Here is a 22,879-nt window from a genome sequence, read left to right as displayed (position 1 = left end):
ACATGAAAAAAAGAGCTACATGAGCTATTCCTGTGGTGATGGAAATTGTCTGTTTCTTTACTGTATCAATGCCAGTGTCCTAGTGGTGATACTATCCTATAGTTTCACAAGAGGTCACTATTGGGAGAAACTGGGTAAAGGGCACTTGGGATTTCTCTGGACTAAATATCATGCTGCATTTTAAAGAAGCTCTCCAGGTACTTCCAATGCAGGACAACTATGGGCCACACCTTTTACAAAATGATCTTACCAACACCTATTAGGATAGGCCATTCATACAGAAAAAAAATAGGTTCTAAGGGGAAGTAGCATGGGAAAGTGAGGAAAGAAATGCAAAAAAGAAAGTGAAGAAGAGTATTTCCCAAGACCATACGTGTTAAATTTTAATCTATGACCCAGGACTCCAGTCGCCTTCTACAATATTCTTTCTATTCCCTATCTGACTTCTCTGACAACAGAAGATGAGAGAAACATCCTTCATCATAATAGTAATAACTGCTAACCTTCAGCTTGGGTCAGGAATTAGGCTGTTTCTTTAATCAAGAAAGAAGTTTTGTCCAGGAAAAAAAGAAAAAGAAAAGAAAGTAAGTTTAGAAGTGGGTATTAGCATAATATTAGCATAACTGGCATATGCTATTAGCATAATTCTCAGCTAGGAAGCAGACCTTTGCAGTAGCCAGTGCTTCCTTGTTAATTAGTACTGAACAGCTGCTGGGAGGCCTTGCCTCTCTCTAGAGGCAGAGATGGAAACTCTTTTCTTATGAACTAAGAGGAATAAATTGTTTTCTCCTCTTGTAGTTTAAGTCATATAACTCTTTCACAGTTGAAATAAAACAGAAAGGTTATTAGGAATAACTGTTAATAATAATTTCTCTGTGCACCAAACTGTCCCCAGCTGTGCAACTTCCCACTCCAAACAAAAATTCGGTATAAGTAGGTTTGCAGGCAGGAGCTGTGATCACCCTCATTATGCTGCTGCTGCTAAGTTGCTTCACTTGTGTCCGACTCTGTGCGACCCCATAGACGGCAGCCCACCAGCAGCCCACCAGGCTCCCCCGTCCCTGGGATTCTCCAGGCAAGAACACTGGAGTGGGTTGCCATTTCCCTCTCCAAAGCATGAAAGTGAAAAGTGAAAGTGAAGTCGCTCAGTCGTGTCCGACTCTTAGCGACCCCATGGACTGTAGCCCACCAGGCTCCTCCATCCATGGGATTTTCCAGGCAAGAGTGCTGGAGTTGGGTGCCATTGCCTTCTCCAGGAACCACACTAAGCATTTTAAATTCATTATCTCATTTAACTTCACAACATGCCTAAGAAATAGGTAATTTCATTTGCCTCATTTTACCAGTGAGGAGACTGAGGTTTTAAAGAGATTAAAGATTTCCTCAAGGTGACCTTGAGTTGGACCATAAAGAAGGCCAAGCACCAAATAATTGATGCTTTTGAACTGTGATTTTGGAGAAGATGCTTGAGAGTCCCTTGGACTGTAAGGAGATCAAACCAATCAATCCTAAAGAAAATCAATCCTGAATATTAATTGGAAGGGCTATGCTGAAGCTGAAGCTCCAATACTTTGACCACATGATGTGAAGAGCTGATTCATTAGAAAAGACCCTGGTGCTGGGAAACATTGAAGGCAGGGGGCAAAGGGGACGACAGAAGACAAGATGGTTGGATGGCATCACTGACTCAATGGACATGAGTTTGAGCAAGCTCCAGGAGATGGTGAAGGACAGGGAAGCCTGGCGTGCTGCAGTCCATGGGGTCGCAAAGAGCAGGACACGACTGAGCGACTGAACAGCAACAAGGTGACCTGACTGGATGCTGATCTGGGCCTCATCTAGTTCCAAAGCGTATGCACTTTACCATTCTGCTATTTCCACCCTCGTCTTCAGTCCTGCTACACTGGCTCACTACAGAAAACAGAAAGCTGCTGTTAATGTTTTTCTGGAGGAAGGGACCCATGAGGTCAGAAACGCCCAGGGCCCACAGAAGTCATGAGAGCTTGTGTATCGGAACATAGTGAACTTTCCATCCTTACCCACCCATACTGCCTTCACTATTGTTTATTTGCCACTTTGAGTACAAGTGGAGCCTATGAATTAGCATTAGGCGCTTCACACAAGTTTTGGTAATTAGACGCAACTAAAGATAGAAATTCTGGGTAGAAAAAGGCAATTTTTCTATTTCTGGTTTGCAGATTACTGAGTTTATAGCATATATCATGTGGTCTACTGTGATGGAAAAGACCATTATTTGCTTCCTAATTCTCTTCTGCTTTTATCATCTTTGCCCAAATTAGAATACTTTCCATAGCTTTCTGGGCCTCCATGGGAGCTAAAGGCCCTGTCTAGCTTTCTGTTCTAACCCAGGTTCAAGTTAGAATATGCTACCAGCAAGTCTATAGAATGTTAGGATAACTTCCATTCTTCATTCAACAACTTTGAGCACCCACAAAGTATTATATTAGGCTTTTTGCCACTACTGAATATACATTAGTAAATACAACAGACAACTTCCTGCTCTCATGAAGTTTATAATCTCTATGAAACAAATAATAAATATGCAGTTTTGTGATAAATGCCATAATGGGAACTAACAGTGTGCTGATAGAGAATCACTTAGCAAGGCTATTCAAGAAAGGACTCTGATGGATGAGGTGAAATCAGTAATGTGGCAAGCTGAGAGAATAATTTAGGTAGAAAGAAGCGTATATGTTGTACAACCCCATCCTGTCCACCCTGCTGAAAAAAAAAGAGGGAGAGAGAGAAGCTTAGCACATGCCAGGTCAGTGAGGCTTGAGTGTAGTAAGAAAAAGGGAAATATGGAGAAGAATGAAGAGCTGAGAAGCAGCCAGATCATTTGTCATAGAGCCTTGTTGGTATGGCAAGGAGATTCAATTTTATTCTAAGAGCAATGAATAGTCATTAAAGAGTCTTTATCAAATGACTGACAGCATGGGAATTATGTTTTTAAAAGATTTTCTGGCAATTGTGTGGTGAATAGATTGGAGAGGACAGTGGGTTAGTCACTCAGTCATGTCCGACTCTTTGTGACCCCATGGACTGTGCCTGCCAGGCTCTTCTGTCCATGAAATTCTCCAGGCAAGAATACTGGAGTGGGTTGCCATTCCATTCTCTAGGGGCTCTTCCTGACCCAGGGGCTGAACCCAGGAGTCCTGCATTGCAGGCAGATTCTTTACCATCTGAGCCACCAGGCAATGTTAGAGAGGACAGGAATAGAAGCAAATAGACCAGTCATGGGGCTATTGAAGTGGTCCAAGTTCTGAGTTCTCCAAATTATAACTCTTCTGTTATTGTTTTCTCTATGGCCATCTCTCACCTAAAGCAGGGCTCACATTCCAAGTCAGCAGCAGGGCTCACATTCCAAGTCAGCGTTGTCCAAACACATTAGTGGAACACTCGTCTCTCAAGATATTCACTGAAAACAAGACTACGGTCAAATAAATTTTTAAAATTCTGCATGCTAAATACCCTTCTTGGAGATTCAGAATGTAAACTAATTTAATAAAGATGCTAGGAAGTGTTTCAGTACATTTGTGTATTTCAATATTTCTCAAACTTACTTGACTATGGAAATTTTACTTCCCCCTCCCTCCACATAATGCTATTGTTTTGCAGGACTGGTATTTTCCAGAGCATATTTAAGGAAATGCTGCCATAAGTCATTCTAACCAAAGGTTAACTCCACGTGCATGGTTTACTGGGCCTCCTTTTCTCCACATCTGTCTGTCCCTCTGCAGACAGATTTTCATATTAAGCCCTTGGCTTGGTCACCCTTTCTTACCTCACCCTCTCTAGACTCTGAGCCTATCTGCAAGGCAAATTCTCATCTTTTCTGAGAGTCCATGTTCTCTGGGTTGCCACTTCCTCACTCTGATTATTCTGTCAATAAGCTTTCATCTGTTAATTGTCTTAGAGAAATCTGTCAAAAGTCTCTCACCTGCAGATGATCCCTCTTTTGTGTGTTTGTTATTAATTATTATTATCAGTTTTTAAAAGGAGTTGGGATGGTTTTACCAGAAGAAAGTGGACCTTGTGATCAGATCACTATCTTCAAATTGAAGCACACCCAATATAGTTTAAAATCATTTTTCGTTGCTACAGAGATATTATTTCCTGAGTATGAATATGTGTTCATTTTGGTGTATCTTTCTTTTGAAAATGTCCCTTTTCTGCACGTGATGGCTCTTGAATGAGAGATGCTAACTGTTCAAAAGGTGGGAATCATCCTCTATTAATTCCTCCTATTCTCTCACCTCCACCTTACTGAGATTTCCATCAATAAAGCATGTCTATCTTAACTTCTCTCCATTTCTTCTGCCATTACCTTAATCTAATTAAACATACCTCATAGTGAAAACCTCCTTACTGAGCTCTTTTGATTTCTTACTTTTGCACATTAAAATCTATTTGGCACACAAAATATAGTAGATTCTGGTACATGCTGCTGCCCTTATAAAAACTCCATAATAGCTTTCCATTGCTCAGAGGATAAAATACACAACCTCTTTACCATGGTATACATGATTCAGTAATAATATGATCTTTGCTTGTCTATGCAGTCTCATCTCCTACTGCTCTCCTTTTGGTCACTATAATGCCCATCCTTCTGGTGCTCAAATGCCTTAATTTTGTTTCTGACTCAGGACATTGACAAACATGACCGACCACCTCTAACTAAAACTTTCTTCACTTTACACTTTGAACAATTGGTTCCTTCTCATTTTTTCATTCTTGACTTAAATATATTGTTCCTCAGATAAATTGTCTCTGATTACCTTGTCCACATAAGTCTTCCAACTCCAGGTATCCATTTAATTAACAGAATTACACACAATTTGGGGTAATTTGTTTTCTTATTTACTGTGGTTCGGTTTTTTAGGACTTCCTTGGTGGTTTAGATAGTAAAGAATCTACCCGCAATGCAGGAAATCCGGGTTCAATCCCTGCATTGAACCAGGGTCAGGAAGATTCCCCGGAGAAGGATATGGCTACCCACTCCAGGATTCTTGCCTGGAAAATTTCACGGACAGAGGAGCCTGGAGGGCTACAACCCATGGAGTTGCAAAGACTCCATGACTGTGTGACTGTCACTATTTTTATTGTCTTGCTAAGCTCCAAGAGAGTAAGAGTTACTTTGGCTTTATTCGTTAATATAAACCCAACACTTAAGCCAGGATCAAACACAAAATAGGTGTTCAATAAATGTTTATTGAGAGATAATTTAGTACTAATTTCACTATAACTTAAAAGCCCCCAAAGAAGCCTTAGTGAACCTGTATTCATTGAATAACTGCTTTTCTTGACATTGCCACATCACCAAAAATAGATTCAGTCCTCATTCTATAGTAGATCCAACAATAAACTCCAAATAAGTTGAAAGAGCCTAACCTTGAAAATTGAAACATTTGTAAAAGGCTAGATAAAATTGAAAGCTTTATCCTAATTGTATAAAGAAGGAAACAGAGAAGACAATCAATAAGAAAATAGACAAGAACAACTATCATAAAAAGTAACTTCTGAAATAATAAAAACATATTCAAGGTAATAAGAAAAGTGATACATTAAGATAAAATTGTCATTACATACACGATGCATAAAAGTTTGAAAAAGAAAAGCAGAGAAAAATGATAAAAGCCTAAAGAACACGACTTCATGCCTGTAGATAAAAATCAATAACTGGGAAGGGCCACTTCCTGAATGAGGAAATGAAAATAATAAAATGTGCATTTTATTAAGTACTTCCCATATTCCAGGCAACATGGTAGTCCCTGAAGACACAAACATGAAGATTCTATCTCAGCTTTTTCATATCCTCACTGGGGGAAACAGTCCTGTATAGTCCAGTAAATACCTAAGGAGTTTTAAACTTTTTTAAACTTAAAAATTAGTTTGGTTCTAAAACACTAAATCTGTTCCTACATCCTGAAGGCTTCAGAATCAATAAAACATAGACTGAGTCCTGATCCTAGTCGACAGTCTGTTGTGGGAGGCAGATATGTAAATAAAAAGTTATCATCAATTTGGTAAGTACTATAGCAGAAGAGTAAAGTACCATATAAGGAAAGAAGGGGGTGACAAGAAATCCTGCCCCAAGTTATCAGAGAAGATCTACTGGAAAATGAGGGAAGAGAGTGGTATTCTAAAGAAAATGATACAAAACCAAAAGGTGCAAAGGTGAAAAAGTATGGCCTCTTCTAAGATGGACATATATCTTTTTGATGTACTGAGGGCAGGTTGTGCAAGGGTATGTAGCTGCTGACTAGCTGCAAAGAAGGCAGGCACTGGACCCTAAAGGCCAGGGGTGCATGTGAAAGGGTTTGAATTTCAAGCAAGAGTGACTTGACCACATGTTGCATTTTTAAAAATCTAGGTAAGGAGAAATCTGTTCAAGAAGAAAAATGATAAGGTTTAAAATAAAAATGAAAAGATGGGATATGAGTGATACTAACAAGTCAGAAAAAACAAAACTTAATAACTAACTAATGATACTTGCTCCTTAGAAGGAAAGCTATGACAAACCTGCACAGCATATTAAAAAAGCAGAGATATCACTTTGCTGACAAAGGTACCTATAGTCAGTGCTTTGGTTTTTCCAGTAGTCATGTACAGATATGAGAGTTAGACCATAAAAAAGGTTGAGAGCTGAAGAATTGATGCCTTCGAATTGTGGTGCTGAAGACTCTTGACAGTCCCTTAGACAGCAAGGATATCAAACCAGTCAATACTAAAGGAAATCTACCCTGAATATTCATCAGGACTGTTGCTAAAGCTCCAATACTTTGGCCACCTATGCAGAGTGGGCTTATTGGAAAAGACGCTGGTACTGGGAAAGATTGAAAGCAAAAGGAGAAGGGGGCGGCAGAGAATGAGGTGGTTAGATAGCATCATCAACTCAATGGACATGAATCTGAGCAAACTCTAGGAGATAAAGGAGCACAGAGGAGCCTGGCATGCTGCAGTCCATGGGGTCGCAAAAACCCAGACACGACTTAGTGACTGGACAGCAACAGCACATGGAGTCTGTGACAAAGGAGAGGAATGCATCTCAAATGACCACCTAGTCTGCCCTCCGGCAAAACGGGGATTGTGTCCTTAGGCCAATGTGGGATAAGGGGAAAGGAGACGCCGTTAAGTTTTGGGAAATGTTTGGTTCTTTTCCCAGTTAACAGGATTCAAATTTAAACAACCATGACATATAATCTTGCATTAATTAAAATATAGTACATTAATAAAAATAATACTCATTGCTGTGGGGTATTGGGGGAAAAGATGCACTGATACATTACTGCCCTGCAACCTGGTGAAACTGTTCTGAAAAGAAATCTGGCAACAAATACAAGAGCCATAAAAAATTATCATCTGCTCTGACCCAGAAACTCAGCTTTTTGGAATACAGCCCAAGGATGTAATTCAAAAGAAATAAAAAAAAACTATTTGTATAAAGATGTTTACAACTGTGGTATATATTCCAGACAAAAATTGGAAACAGCCCAAATGCCCAACAGTGAGGGCTTGTTTAGGCAGACTCAGGACATCAGTGCACTGGAATATTTGATTGGTATTAAGAATGACAAATACGAGAACTATGTAGAAATAAGGCAAGGGCAATATAAAACAATGAGCAAAAAATGCAGAATTTAAAATGATGCGTATACAATGATCACAACTATGTAAAATTTTATCTGTATAACCAGGAGGACTGGAGAAACTACAGAGCTGGTAATTTAGAGTGCTGACATTTTTGTTATTGTTAGTTGAGTCACTGGGAATATTTATGCATTTAAAGTTGTACTGCACTGTGTATTTAGTACATATACATTAAGAAAGGTAAATCTCCATTTTTTCAGGAACATAAAAAAAAGTATTCATCAGTACCTTTCCTTCTTGCCTTGTGTAATTTTTTCTAGCCTCTTGAGTCCTATTAGTTTAGATGTATGGAAAACTAGGCCTTTCCACTTGTCACCATACCACCTGGTCACATGCTCATTCTTTAAACTGTCCCTTACGATTGTGTCCAAGTTCTTATTCACAGCAAGCTAACATCTATATGCTCACAGTTACACCATGTACTAGGATGCCTTAGCTATACGTTATATCTCCTCAGTATGATTTTTTAATCTTTGACATAGAGAAATATTTGTTTCTTACCTTCTGTTACCCTGGTGTAACTATCTCTCTTAAATGGGCCTTTATTAAATGTAAAGTCCAATTCCTCTGGATTCTATTTCTTCTAGCCTTAAAAAACTTCTAATTTGGTTATATCCTTTATCTCTTATACCATCTAGCTCTTCTCTCCTATATAAGTCTCAACATACAAACCTGTTCTGCTATCTCCCACATTAAATTAAATGGAAAAATGCCATTATCTCCCTTGACCCCAAATCTCCCTTCATTTTTCTACTCTCTTTCACAGTACAAATTTTCCTAAGAGCTGTCCACATTATTGTTTCCAATTTCTCACTCCTCATTCACTCTACAAACTATTGTGATCTGACTTCAGTTCCACCACCCCACTGAATTATATTTTTCAAGGTCACCAACAACCTGCATGTTCCCAGGTTCAATGGCACTTTTCTGTCTTCCTGTTACTTGTCTTCTTGGCCTTCCAGCAGCATCTCCTCTGTTTTCTTGGTTCCTACACCTCTCTCTCTCCCTTTTCTCTTACATATGAGGCCATCCCTCTTTTCTCACATCTCTGAACATGATAGTTCCTTTGAGCTCTCTCCTAAGCCTTTGGCTCTTTTCTTTATATTTTCTAACTAATCTCCTCTATTTCCGTTGTTGTTGTTTTTCAGTCGCTAAGTCATGTATGACTCTTTGCGGTCTGGTATTCCCATCTTTTTAAAATTTTCCACAGTTCGTTGCGATCCACACAGTCAAAGCTTTTAGCGTAGTCAATGAAGCAGAATTAGATGTTTTTTGGAATCGCCTTGCTTTTTCTATGATCCAATGAATGTTGGCAGTTTTATCTCTGATTCATTTGCCTTTCCTAAAACCAGCTTGTTCATCTGGGAGTCCTCGGGTAAGTACTGTTGAAGCCTAGCTTGAAGGATTTTGAGCATTACCTTACTAGTATGTAAAATGAGTGCAATTGTAAGGTAGGTTGAATATTCTCTGGCATTGCCTTTCTTAGGGATTGGAATGAAAACTGACCTTTCCAGTCCTGTGGCCACTGCTGAGTTTTCCAAATTTGCAGACATATTGAGTGCAGCATGTTAATAGCATCATCTTTTAGGATTTTAAATAGTTCAGCTGGAATTCTATCACCTCCACTAGCTTTGTTTGAAGTAATGCTTCTTAAGGCCCACTTGACTTCACACTCTAGGAGGTTGGCTGTAGGTGAGTGACCACACCATCATGGTTATCTGGGTCATTAAGATTTTTTTGTATGGTTCTTCTGTGTATTCTTGCCACCTCTTCTTAATCTCTTCTGCTTCTGTTAGGTCCTTGCCATTTTTGTCCTTTATAAAGCCCGTACTTGCATGAAATGTTCCCCTGGTATCTTCAATTTTCTTGAAAAGGTCTCTAGCTTTTCCCATTCTATTGTTTTCCTCTATTTCTTTGAATTGTTCACTTAAGAAGGCCTTCTTATCTCTCCTTGCTATTCTTTGGAAATCTGCATTCAGTTGGGAATATCCTTCCCTTTCTCCCTGCCTTTCACTTCTCTTCTTGCCTCAGCAATTTGTAAAGCCTCCTCAAACAAACACTTTGCCTTTGTGCATTTCTTTTTCTTTGAGATGGTTTTGGTCACTGCCTCCTGTTCAATGTTAAGAACCTCTTTCCATAATTCTTCAGGCACTCTGTCTACCAGATCTAATTCCTTGAATCTATTCATCATCTCTACCATACAATCATAAATGATTTGATTTTGGTCATACCTGAATGGTCTAGTGGTCTTCCCTACTTTCTTAAATTTAAGTCTGAATTCTGCAAAAAAGAGCTCATGATCTGAGCCGTAGTCAGCTCCAGGTCTTGTTTTTGCTGACTGTATAGAGCTTCTCCAATTTCGGATGCAAAGAATATAATCAATCTGATTTTGATATTGACCATTTCCATGACGGAGAAGGCAATGGCAACCCACTCCAGTACTCTTGCCTGAAAAATCCCATGGATGGAGGGGCCTGGTGGGCTCCAGTCCATGGGGTCGCTAGGAGTCAGACACGGATGAGCGACTTCACTTTCACTTTTCACTTTCCTGCATTGGAGAAGGAAATGGCAACCCACTCCAGTGTTCTTGCCTGGAGAATCCCAGGGACGGGGGAGCCTGGTGGGCTGTCGTCTATGGGGTGGCACAGAGTCAGACATGACTGAAGTGACTTAGCAGCAGCAGCAGCATTTCCATGATGCCCATGTATAGAGTCATCTCTTGTGTTGTTGGACGAGAGTGTTTGCTATGACCAGTGTGTTCTCTTGACAAAACTCTATTAGTCTTTGCATTGCTTTATTTTGAGCTCCAAGGCCAAACTGCCTGCTTCTCCAGGTATCTCTTGATCTCCTACTTTTGCATTCCAATCCCTGTGATGAAAAGGACATCTTTTTTTTTTTTTTTTTGGTGTTCTAGATGGTTTCATAGGTCTTCATAGAACTTAGGGTCAACTTCAACTTTTTGGCATTAGTGGTTGGGGCATCAGATCAGTCGCTCAGTTGTGTCCAACTCTTTGTGACCCCATGAATCGCAGCATGCCAGGCCTCCCTGTCCATCACCAACTCTGAGAGTTCCCTCAGACTCAAGTCCATTGAGTCAGTGATGCCATCCAGCCATCTCATCTTCTGTCGTCCCCTTCTCCTCTTGTCCCCAATCCCTCCCAGCATCAGAGTCTTCTCCAGTGAGTCAACTCTTCCCATCAGGTGGCCAAAGTACTGGAGTTTCAGCTTTAGCATCATTCCTTCCAAAGAAATCCCAGGGTTGATCTCCTTCAGAATGGACTTGTTGGATCTCCTTGCAGTCCAAGGGACTCTCAAGAGTCTTCTCCAACACCACAGTTCAAAAGCATCAATTCTTTGGCGCTCAGCCTTTTTTACAGTCCAACTCTCATATCCATATATGACCACAGGAAAAACCATAGCCTTGACTAGATGGGCCTTTGTTGGCAAAGTAATGTCTCTGCTTTTGAATATGCTATCTAGGTTGGTCATAACTTTCCTTCCAAGGAGTAAGCGTCTTTTAATTTCATGGCTGCAGACACCATCTATAGTGATTTTGGAGCCCCCAAAAATAAAGTCTGACACTGTTTCCACTGTTTCCCCATCTAGTTCCCATGAAGTGGTGGGACCGGATGCCATGATCTTTGTTTTCTGAATGTTGAGCTTTAAGCCAACTTTTTCACTCTCCACTTTCACTTTCATCAAGAGGCTTTTGAGTTCCTCTTCACTTTCTGCCATAAAGGTGGTGTCATCTGCATATCTGAGGTTATTGATATTTCTCCCAGCAATCTTGATTCCAGCTTGTGTTTCTTCCAGTCCAGCGTTTCTCATGATGTACTCTGCATATAAGTTAAATAAACAGGGTGACGATATACAGCCTTGACGTACTCCTTTTCCTATTTGTAACCAGTCTGTTGTTCCATGTCCAGTTCTAACTGTTGCTTCCTGACCTGAATACAGATTTCTCAAGAGGCAGATCAGGTGGTCCGGTATTCCCATCTCTTTCAGAATTTTCCACAGTTTATTGTGATCCACACAGTCAAAGGCTTTGGCATAGTCAATAAAGCAGAAATAGATGTTTTTCTGGAACTCTCTTGCTTTTTCCATGATCCAGCGGATGTTGGCAATTTGATCTCTGGTTCCTCTGCCTTTTCTAAAACCAGCTTGAACATCAGGAAGTTCACAGTTCACATATTGCTGAAGCCTAGCTTGGAGAATTTAGAGCGTTACTTTACTAGTGTGTGAGGTGAGTGCAATTGTGTGGTAGTTTGAGCATTCTTTGGCATTGCCTTTCTTTGGGATTGGAATGAAAACTGACCTTTTCCAGTCCTGTGGCCACTGCTGAGTTTTCCAAATTTGCTGGCATATTGAGTGAAGCACTTTCACAGCATCATCTTTCAAGATTTGGAATAGCTCAACTGGAATTCTATCACCTCCACTAGCTTTGTTCGTAGTGATGCTTTCTAAGGCCCACTTGACTTCACATTTCAGGATGTCTGGCTCTAGGTGAGTGATCACACCATCGTGATTATTTGCATCGTGAAGATCTTTTTTGTACAGTTCTTCTGTATATTCTTGCCATCTCTTCTTAATATCTTCTGCTTCTGTTAGGTCCATACCATTTCTGTCCTTTATCGAGCCCATCTTTGCGTGAAATGTTCCTTTGGTATCTCTGATTTTCTTGAAGAGATCTCTAGTCATAGACTTGGATTATTGTGATGTTAAATGGTTTGCCTTGGAAATGAACTGAGATCATTCTGTCATTTTAGAGACTGCACCCAAGTACTGCAGACTTTTTTGTTGATTATGAGGGCTACTTCATTTCTTCCAAGGGATTACTGAACAGTAGTAGATACAGTGGTCATCTGAGTGAAATTTGCCCATTCCCGTCCATCTTAGTTCACTGATTTCTAAGATGTTGATGTTTACTCTTCCATCTCCTGCTTGACCACATCCAATTTAACGTGGTTCATGGACCTAACATTCCAGGGTTCAAAGCAATATTGTTCTTTACAGCATCAGACTTTACTTTCACTGCCAGAGACATCCACAACTGAGCGTCATTTCTCCTCTGACACAGCCACTTCATTCTTTCTGAAGCCATATGTAAATTGCCTTCCACTTTTCACTGGTATCACATTGGACACCTTCTGATCTGGGGGACTTATCTTCCAATTTCATATCTTTTTGCCTTTTTATACTGTTCATGGTGTTCCCGTAGCAAGAATACTGGAGTGGTTTGCGATTCCCTTCTGCAGTGGACCATATTTTGACAGAATTCTTCAATATGACCCATCCGTCTTGGGTGGCCCTGCAGGGCACAGCTCATAGCTTCATTGAGTTACACAAGAGTCCCTTCACCACAACACAGCTGTGATCCATGAAGGAGCACATCACCATACCCTTATCCAACATATCGTCCTGTGGCTTCCACTGCCAATGACACGTTCCATTTCCACAACCCATTTCAGGTTCCTATCATTATGTGTACCACTATAACAGCTTTTCTCACTGATTTCCCTGCCTCCTCTCCAATCTATTTGTCATAGAGGAGACATAGAATACTTTCTGTGTAATAAATCAGATTTTTTCACTCCCCAGGTTAGAAACATTCAGTATCTTTCTCACTGTGCTTAGAAGAAATTCTAAGCCCTTCATTATGCCTATAAGTCTCTATATAACTCTTTTTTGTTTAGTTTTTTTTAATTCATTTATTTTTTATTGAAGGATAATTGCTTTACAGAATTTTGTTGTTTTCTGTCAAACCTCAACATGAATCAGCCATAGATATACATAATTACTTCTCTAAATATACCTTTCTTTTGTCAATCTGGCCCCTTTTTCATCCTTAGGCTCTTTGCACATGCTTTTCATTTTCCAAGAACACTGACACTGTTCATTTCTCATTTGGTCTAGTTAACACTCATTCAAGTTCAAATTACACTTAAATGAATTTTTAAAAATTGAAGTACAGTTGATTTACAACATTATATTATTTCTGGTGTATGACATACCGATTCAATATTTTTATAGATCATACTCCATTTAAAGTTACTGTAAAACATTGACTATATTTCTCATGCTGTACCATATATACTTGTTAGCTTATTTATTTTATACATAAGCTTGTGTTTGTACCTCCTAATCTCCTACCCTTGTCTTGTCCCTTCCCCTTCCCTTCTCTCCACTGGTAACCACTGGTTTGTTCTCTATATCTGTGACTGTTTCTGTTTTTTATATTTATTAATTTGCTTATTTTTTAGTTTCCACATATAAGTAATAACACAAAGTATTTATCTTTCTCTGTTTGGTTTTTTCACTAAGCATAGTACCTTTCAGGTCTATTCATGTTGTTGAAAATGGCAAATTCATTCCTTTCTATGGATGAGCAATATTTCCATTCCAAATTTTTATCCATTCATTAGGTTGCTTCCATATCTTAAATAATGTTGCTATGAATACTGGGGTACATATATCTTTTTGAATTTGTGTTTTCATTTTCTTCAGATATATACCCATAAGTGGGATTGCTGGATCATATGGTAGTTCTATTTTTAGTTTTTTGAGTAATCTCCATACTGTTTTCCAAAGAGGCTGCACCAATTTACATTCCTACCAACAGTAGACTAGGGTTCCTTTACGCTATATCCTCACCAACATTTGTTATTTGTGGTCTTTTTGACGATAGCCATTCTGACAGGCGTGAGGTGCTATCTCGTTGTGGTTTTGATTTGCATTTCTCTGATGATAAGCAACGTTCAGCATCTTCTCATGTGGTTGTTCCTCTTACGTGTTAATCCTTTAGAGAACACTTCCAACCACCTAACTTGGTCAAATCTCAGCATTTACAGTCATTCATAGAACCTTGTTCCTCTCCTTGTTATTGTTTCAGTCTTAAGATAAGTTGATTATTGCCTATGTCTCCCTTACCATAGGACATACTCCATGAAGGTAGAGAAAGTATTTGTTTTTGTTTATTATAACACTCCTGTTTTAAAACACAGTACCTGGAACATAGCAATTACTCAAGAAGTAGTTGCAGAATGAATGAATTACTGATACAAAGTCATGCTACTGAGAAGACACTATCAGTCCCATGAAACTATATTAATCAGATCATTAAAGAAAAGATATAATCTAAAAGAATAACTATGTGGACTTAGTTATTGGCTTTGCTTATGTATTATGAACTATGAAAATGTTCTAAATATGTGATTCTTATCCCCTAATTACAACATGTAAAATAAGGCCAACTTCTTCATCACCCTCCCCCCTCTCCACCACATACACGAGATAATTTAAAAGTTCAGCAAAAGTATGCAAAAGGAAGCCCAGAGTTTGTACTTGTAGGTAGGAGTAAAGGTCAGAAAAATTGTTCTGCAAGGCAAAAGGGAACTAGAAGGAGGGGGATAAACAAAAAAAGGTGAAGGAAGGACAGGAGTTAATATAAAGGCTTGGGGAGTCTTTGTAAAGAGGAAAATACCTAAAATTAAAATTCAGACTGTTAATGTTACAGTGTAAATCCTTCCACCTTCCCAAGCCTTCAATAACATCTGCTATGTTAATTAGCTTAGATCAAGACTAAGCTACCACAAAAGGGAAGAGAGAGAGTCATAAGAGCCATCAAGCCAGAAGGACCATTAAGGAGGTTGCCATAGGTTTCTTTCTACTGGGATATATCTGTTTATACTTGTATAGCATTTATCTAACCTCATGGGCTGTACAATTCACTGGAAAACACCTTACTTGTTTTTGAATTTATAGGAATAACCATAACTATCCCGGAATATGACAGGATGCTGCATAAAACGTATGCCAGATGAACTCCTGCCTCTTCCACCTTCCTTGTTCCCGCCCTTCCAGGTATAGTCACATCTCCACTTTGGGTCTTGGATTCAACATCTAACTCCAGTCTTCCTCATGCTATTCCCTGTGACATTCCCTCCAACCCTGCATAATTAGACTCAACATGCATGAATATTCCACTTATTTTATCTGGGCCTGGCCCACCAGCAGCACTGGGGAAGACAGCATTTAACACAGTGACCATCCACAACCAATGCTTAATAAATGATTGTTCGATTCAGTCAAAATTAAATAAATCACACGATAGTAATTCTCTAGAATACCTAACAAATTTGTTAAGCTATGCTTTAATGTACAGATGTTTGTAGTGTTTCTCAACTTTTTAACCTAGTTTCAGTGTCCAGGATTTTGTCAAATTTTACTTTCTATAAGAGTTCCCAAGAGTATAGCAGATAATATTTTGCCCTTTAAAAAATATTAAGTTATATTATGCAATGCTATAATATTAAATGTGCTTTTTAAAACAACACAGCCTTTCCAACCTGTTTTGGAGTTTGCGATATTCCTCCCAATCCCACCCACTTCTGCTGACTGTGGAAGGCCTGGAGAGATAAGTTCTTGCACTGTTTGTAGAGAATCCTTGGTTTATGGTGGGAATTTTCACTTTGAAAGAGTCTCTCTGTCCTTCTTAAGACCGGAAATAACCAGGAAGAGTACAAATACATTAACTCATTACATGTAATGAAAAACGTTTTAAAAACTGCTAAATAATCTGACCTACCCATCTAGAAGGGCGATGACGTTTTTCCTGGGCCGCCCAATATTAGGGCCATACAAGCTGGCTCTGGAGTAAATCCGGATGGGTTGCAACAGGCTCTTCAGCTGGATGTAATCCTTTCCCAACTGGCTGCCATTTACTGCCCGGCCATGCATGGTCCGATAGTTATTTGGTTCTAGATTAAAAGCAGACATGCAAGTCAGAGTTGGGAAGAGTGAGGTTCTGCCAACCTTTTCCTAGCCACAGATCTCTCTCCCTTTTTTCTTAACAATGTAAATAAAATAACCAAAGGAGGGTGCAAGCTAGCTGAACTTGAGAAACTATCCCAGCAAAAAAGTCAAGTGCCATTTTATCATTCTATTTATTCTCAAACTAATCTTCACAAAAGGTCATCTAATCCACAACAGAAAGACCATACTGATTTTCAAATGATAGTTTATAATAAATGGCATATTGAGTTGAACAGTATCCCCCCAAATTAATGCCAATCCAAAACTTTAGAATGTAATCTTATTTGGAAATAGGGCCTTTGAAGAAGTAATTACTCAAGATGAGGTCATATGGGATTAGGATGTGCCCTAAATCCAAAGACTGGTGTTTTTATAGAGAAAGGAGAGGAAGATTCAGGTACACAGACACACAGGGAGGAAGCCCATGTGTCAATGGAGGCAAGAATTCAAGGGATACTGCTATTCCAAGGCTTGCTGGTAGCTATTAGAAGCTAGAGAGAGGCACTGAATAGATTCTCTCTTAAAGTCTCCAGAAGGAATTAACCTTGGCAATGCTTTGATCTCAGACTTCCTAAACTGTAATAGAATAAATATCTCTTGTGTTACACCACTAAGCTTGTCATGACAGGCCTAGAAAACTAATACAAATGGTAAGAAGGGAACGCTTCATAAAGATGATCCTTGTGTCAAAAAGACAGAAAAAATTTAACGTTCAATTATAGCAAAGTGGCTGAGTGTAATCCTCTCGCCCAGTTCCTATTAACTTGGTAGTCCTAAAACGACAAGGAAAGTCCTAAACTCCAGCAACTCCACTGCTGGAAGAGCTAACTTGATTTGCAATGAAGGACATATCCCAGAGAAGGCCAACATTTTGGTTCACTGGAGGTTTTGACACTGGTAGGGGCAAGAAATAGATCAGCAGACTCACAAGAAATGTAACAGGGAGATTTGGGGAGCGAGGAAATCACTGAGGATTTTGGTAAACCCACAAATACCCCTCATAGTCTGGAAAGTTGTTCTCAGGAGGGACTGGAGAGGGCACTAGCTATCTACACATTCCCAGATGAATATGAAACATAATATACTCATAAAGGACACATGAAAAGGCAGGTCAGAAATTAAAAGCCAGTAAGACTTGCAAAATGCCTGAATTTTGAATGTGTTCACAAACCTATACACAGATCTAATGGTAAAGATGAAGCCATAACAGCTCAAGGCAAGCGTAACCTCTGATCATTCGTCACCTCACCACTAAGCTATGCCGACGCAGAGGTAACCCCTGGGAAGCCGGCTTTACAATTAAAAAATAATTGAAAAATTAAAAAAAAAACACGAATAGATATTAGTAGCTACATGATGCAAGGGAAATGAACTCTATGGAACTAGTCCAGGAAGTGACTAAACAGACAGAAAAGAAACAACAAAAAAACCTCTGGAAAGGAGGATTTGGAATCCAGAGTTACCCCCAACATATTATCTAAAATGTATAGTTTTAAACCACAAAAAATGACAGCATGTAAAAAAATAGGAAAGTACTACCCATAAGCAAGCAAAAAAGAAAAAAGAAACTATTTCTTAGGGAACTCAGATATAGGACTTAGCAGACAAGGACTTCAAAACTGCTTTTATAAATATGCTTAAAGAACTAATGGAAGAATAAAAAATTAAGGTATGATTTTACTGACTAATTACATATAAATATAGAGATACTAAAAATAAATACAGGTAGAAATTACAAAAAATTATCAAATGGAAATCTTGGAACTGAAACAACTCTTCACATTTAGAACACAATGGAATTAGTAGCTGAATTTTTATTAGAAATAAGGCCAGAAGACAGTGAGAGGATACATCCAAAATTCTGGGAAAAACATCAATCAACAATTCTGTATGCAGCAATCTATGCTTCAAAGCTGAAAGCAAAATGTAGATCTTCCCAGAAAAACAAAGGACAGAACTTGTTGTGAGAAAATCTGTCTTACAAGAAATAAGAAAGGATATCTTTTAGGTTGAAAGAAAATGACAGCAGATAGTGATCCAAAAGCACACAGAGAAATAAAGAACACCAGTGTATGTTAATATATGTGTGCCCTGACCATAATAGAATTAAACTGGAATTCAACAATGGAAAGAAATTTGAGAATCTATAAATATTTGGAAATCAGACAAATAATCCATGAGTCAAAGAGGAAATTGCAAGAAGAATTAGAAAATATTTTAATGAAATGAAAATGAAAATATAATACATAAAAATGTATAGGATGACACCAAAGGCACAATCCATGAAAGCAATAATTAAGAAACTGGACTTCATTAAAATTAAAAACTTTTGCTCTGCAAAAGGCAATGTTGAGAGAATAGAAGACTAGCTTAAGATCGGGAGAAAATACTTACAAAAGACATACCTAATAAATGACTTATTAAAAATATAGAAAGAGCTTAAGACTTACTAAGAAAACAAACAACCTGATTTAAAAATATGCCAAAGATCTTAACAGATACTCACCAGAAGACATACAGATGGCAAACAAGTATATGAAAAAAGATGTTCTACTTTATATGTCATCAGGGAAGTGCAAATTAAAACAACAATGAAGTTCCACTATATACCTATTAAGAATGGCCAAAATTTGTAACACTAACACCACCAAATACTAGCTAGAATATGGAGGAATTAGAGGAACAGAACTCTCATTTATTGCTGATGGGAATGCAAAATGATATGGTTACTCTGGAAGTTTGGTGGTTTCTTACAAACAAAACATACTCTGAGCATATAATCCAGCAATCACGTGCCTTGCTTTTATACTGCTGCTGCTGCTGCTAAGTCACTTCAGTCGTGTCCAACTCTGTGCGACCCCATAGATGGAAGCCCACCAGTCTTCCTCGTCCCTGGGATTCTCCAGGCAAGAACACTGGAGTGGGTTGCCATTTCCTTCTCCAATGCATGAAAGTGAAAAGTGAAAGTGAAGTCACTCAGTTGTGTCTGACTCTAGCGACCCCATGGACTGCAGCCTACCAGGCTCCTCCGTCCATGGGATTTTCCAGGCAAGAGTACTGGAGTGGGGTGCCATTGCCTTCTCCGTGCTTTTACACAGAGGAGATGAAAGCTTATGTCCTCACTTTGTCTGCACATGGATTTATGGCATCTGTATTCACAAGTGCCAAAAGTTGGAGGCAAACAAGATGTTCTTCAGTAGATGAATAGATAAATAAGCTGTAGTACATTCACACAATGGAATATTATTCAGCACTAAAAAGAAATGAGCCATCAAGCCATGAAAGGTTCTATGGAGGAACTTTAAATGTATATCATTAAGTGAAAGAAAGTGTTAGTCACTCAGTAGTGTCGGATTCTTTGCAACCCCATGGACTGTAGCCCACCAGGCTCCTCCATCCTTGGGATTTTCCAGGCAAGACTACTGGAATGGGTTGCCATTTCCTTCTCCAAGGGATTTTCTTGACTCAGGGATTGAACCTGGGTCTCTTGCATTGCAGGCAGACTCTTTACTGTCTGAGCCACCAGGGAAGCTGGCATTAAGTGAAAGAAGCCAATCTTAAAAAGCTGTAATACTGTATGATTCCAACTATATGATATTCTTATATCATAAAAATAAAAGGAAAAACTTTACAGATTGTAAAAGGATCAGCGGTTGCCAGGGATTGGGGAGAGGTGGGAGGGATGAATAGGTGGAGCACAAAGGATTTTTAGGGCAGTAAATACTCTACATGATACTATAATGATGGATACATGTCATTATACATCTCAAACCCATACTATGTACTCATCAAGAGTGAACCATAATAGTGAACCATAATATAAACTATGAATTTTGGGTGATTATGATGTATAATGTAGGTTCATCAACTGTAACAAATGTACCACTCTGGTGAGGGATATTGATAGTGGGGGAGGCTACCCAAGTGTGGGGGCAAAGAATATATGGGAAATCTCAGTACCTTCTCAGTTTTGCTGTGAACCTAAAACCGTTCTTTTAAAAAGTTTTTTAAAAAGTTAATTTGAGCAATAAGAGATTGGGATACACACGCAGAGGCCATGTGAGGACATAGTGAGAAGGTGGCCATCTGTAAGCCAAGAAACAGATCTCGGTGGGGGGAAAGCTCTGGTGATACGTATATGTTAGACTTCTAACATTTTTTATTGGTTAGGAAAAAAAACAGTGCTTACAGCCTTACAGACTCCTATATTAGAAAATAAGAAAGATCTCAAGTCAATAATCTAAGTTTTTCTCTTAAAAACAAAGAGAAAAAGAAGAGGGATATAAAATCAAAGCAAGAAGAAAGAAAATAATAAAAATTAGAGTAGAAATCAATGATATAATAAAGGAGAAAAATCCACTGAAGTAAAAGTTGGTTCTTTAAAAAGATCTACAAAATTGATACAACCTTTGGCTAGACTGGCCAAAAAATAAAGAGAGAAGAAACAGATGACCAAATTTAGGAATGAAAGAGGAAATACTATTAAGGACCTCACATTAATTAAAAGGATAAGGGACTACTGACACTTGCTCCTTGGAAGGAAAGCTATTACAAACCAAGACAGCATATCAAAAAGCAGAGACAACACTTTGTCAACAAAAGTCTATATAGTCAAAGCTATGGCTTTTCCAGTAGTCATGTATGGATGTGAGAGTTCGACCATAAAGAAGGCTGTGAGAAGTGAAAGTGAAAGTCACTCAGTCGTGTCTGACTCTGTGACCCCATGGACTATACCGTCAATGGAATTCTCCAGGCCAGAATCCTGGAGTGGGTAGCTGTAAGAATTGTAAGAAGCTGTAGGAATGTAAGGCTGAATGCTGAAGAATTGATGCTTTTAAACTGTGGTCCCAGAGAAGACTCTTTAGGGTCCCTTGAACTGCAAGGAGATCAAACCAGTCAATTCTAAAGGAAATCAACCCTGAATATTCACTGGAAGAACAGATGCTGAAGTTGAAGCTCCAATACTTTGGCCACCTGATGTGAAGAGTTGATTCATTGGAAAAGACCCCGATGCTGGGATAGATTGAGGGCAAAAGGAGAAGTGGGCAGTGGAGGATGAGATGGTTAGATAGCATCACCGACTCAATGGACATGCATCTGAGCAAACTCTGAGAAATAGTGAAGGACAGAGGAGCCTAGTGTGCTGCAGTCCATGGGGTCACTAAGAGTTGGACACAGTCAGCAAGTGAACACCGCCACCAAGAAATGAACAACTTTGTGCCAATAATTTACACAACTTAGACGAAATGAAAAAATTTTTAGAAAAGACACAAACTACGAAACCCAAATTAAAAAAAAAAATAGAAAATCTGAATAGGTCTATAACTACAAAAAACATTTAATCAGTCATTAAAATTATTTCCACAAAGGAAGCCCAGACTCAGATGGATTAATTGGTGAATTCTATAATGTATTTAAGGAAGAAATAATGCACAATCCTTCACAAACCTTTTCAGAAAACTGAGAAAGAAGGAACAATTCCCAACTTATTTTATGAGGCCAATATTCCCCTGATACCAAAGCCAAAAGCATCATAAGAAAACTACGGATGAGTATCTCTCATAAATACAGATTCAAAAATACACAACAAAATATCTCCAAATGAAACCAGCAATGTATAAAAAGTATTATAGTATCATGACCAAGTGAGATTTACACCAGGAATGCAAAGTTGATTTAATAGCAACACCCAACTAATTAAAATACTGTATTAACAGAATAAAAGACCAAAACCACATTATCATTTCAACAAAGAAACAAAATGAAAAGCTCTTTTACAAAATCCAACACTCATTTCTGATAAATACTCTCAACAAACTATGAATAGGAGGGAAATTCCTCAATAGAAGGGAGATGCTTAACAGCATCTAAAAAAAATCTACATACTTATGGGTAAAATACTGAATGCTTAATGGTAAAACATCATACTTAATTCAAATACTGAATGCTTCCCCCCTAAGATTAGGAACAAGACATGGATGTGTGCTCTTATCACTTATATTCAACATTTGTATTAGAGATTATAGTCAGTGCAGTTAGGCAAGAAAAAGAAATAAAAAGGCATCTAAATTAGAAAGGAAGAAGCAAAACCATCTTTATTCTCACAATATATCTTGTATACAGAAAATCATAAAGAATACACGCATGTAGGAAGTGGTGACCCACTCCAGTATTCTTGCCCGAAGAGTCCCATGGACAGAGGAGGCTGGTGAGCTGTAGTCCATGGGGTCGCAGAGTCGGACATGACTGAGTGACTAAGCACATGATTATTATACCAGAGAGGCAGGCATGAGGGTGGCAAAATGGGTGAGGATGATCAAAAGGTACAAACTTACTTTATAAAATAAATAAGTCATGTGGATATAATATACATCCTGGTGACTATAGTTATGATACT

General features: G+C 38.7%; 1 protein-coding gene across 3 annotated transcripts in view; it reads right to left on the bottom strand.

Moving 5' to 3' along the window:
* HPSE2 (heparanase 2 (inactive)) overlaps window positions 1-22,879 on the bottom strand; it is a 720,373-nt gene that overhangs the window by 247,298 nt on the left and 450,196 nt on the right. For all 3 annotated transcript variants that reach the window (XM_027528882.1, XM_027528884.1, XM_027528883.1), the window contains exon 5: window positions 16,256-16,427. In XM_027528882.1, coding sequence (XP_027384683.1) covers window positions 16,256-16,427 — 172 coding nt within the window. The remainder of the gene's footprint in view (window positions 1-16,255; window positions 16,428-22,879) is intronic.

The sequence above is a fragment of the Bos indicus x Bos taurus genome, chromosome 26, assembly GCF_003369695.1.
Source record: "Bos indicus x Bos taurus breed Angus x Brahman F1 hybrid chromosome 26, Bos_hybrid_MaternalHap_v2.0, whole genome shotgun sequence".
NCBI classification, from domain to species: domain Eukaryota; kingdom Metazoa; phylum Chordata; class Mammalia; order Artiodactyla; family Bovidae; genus Bos; species Bos indicus x Bos taurus.
The sequence above is the reverse complement of the archived record's forward strand: the minus strand, read 5'-3'. Positions and strand labels throughout refer to the sequence as shown.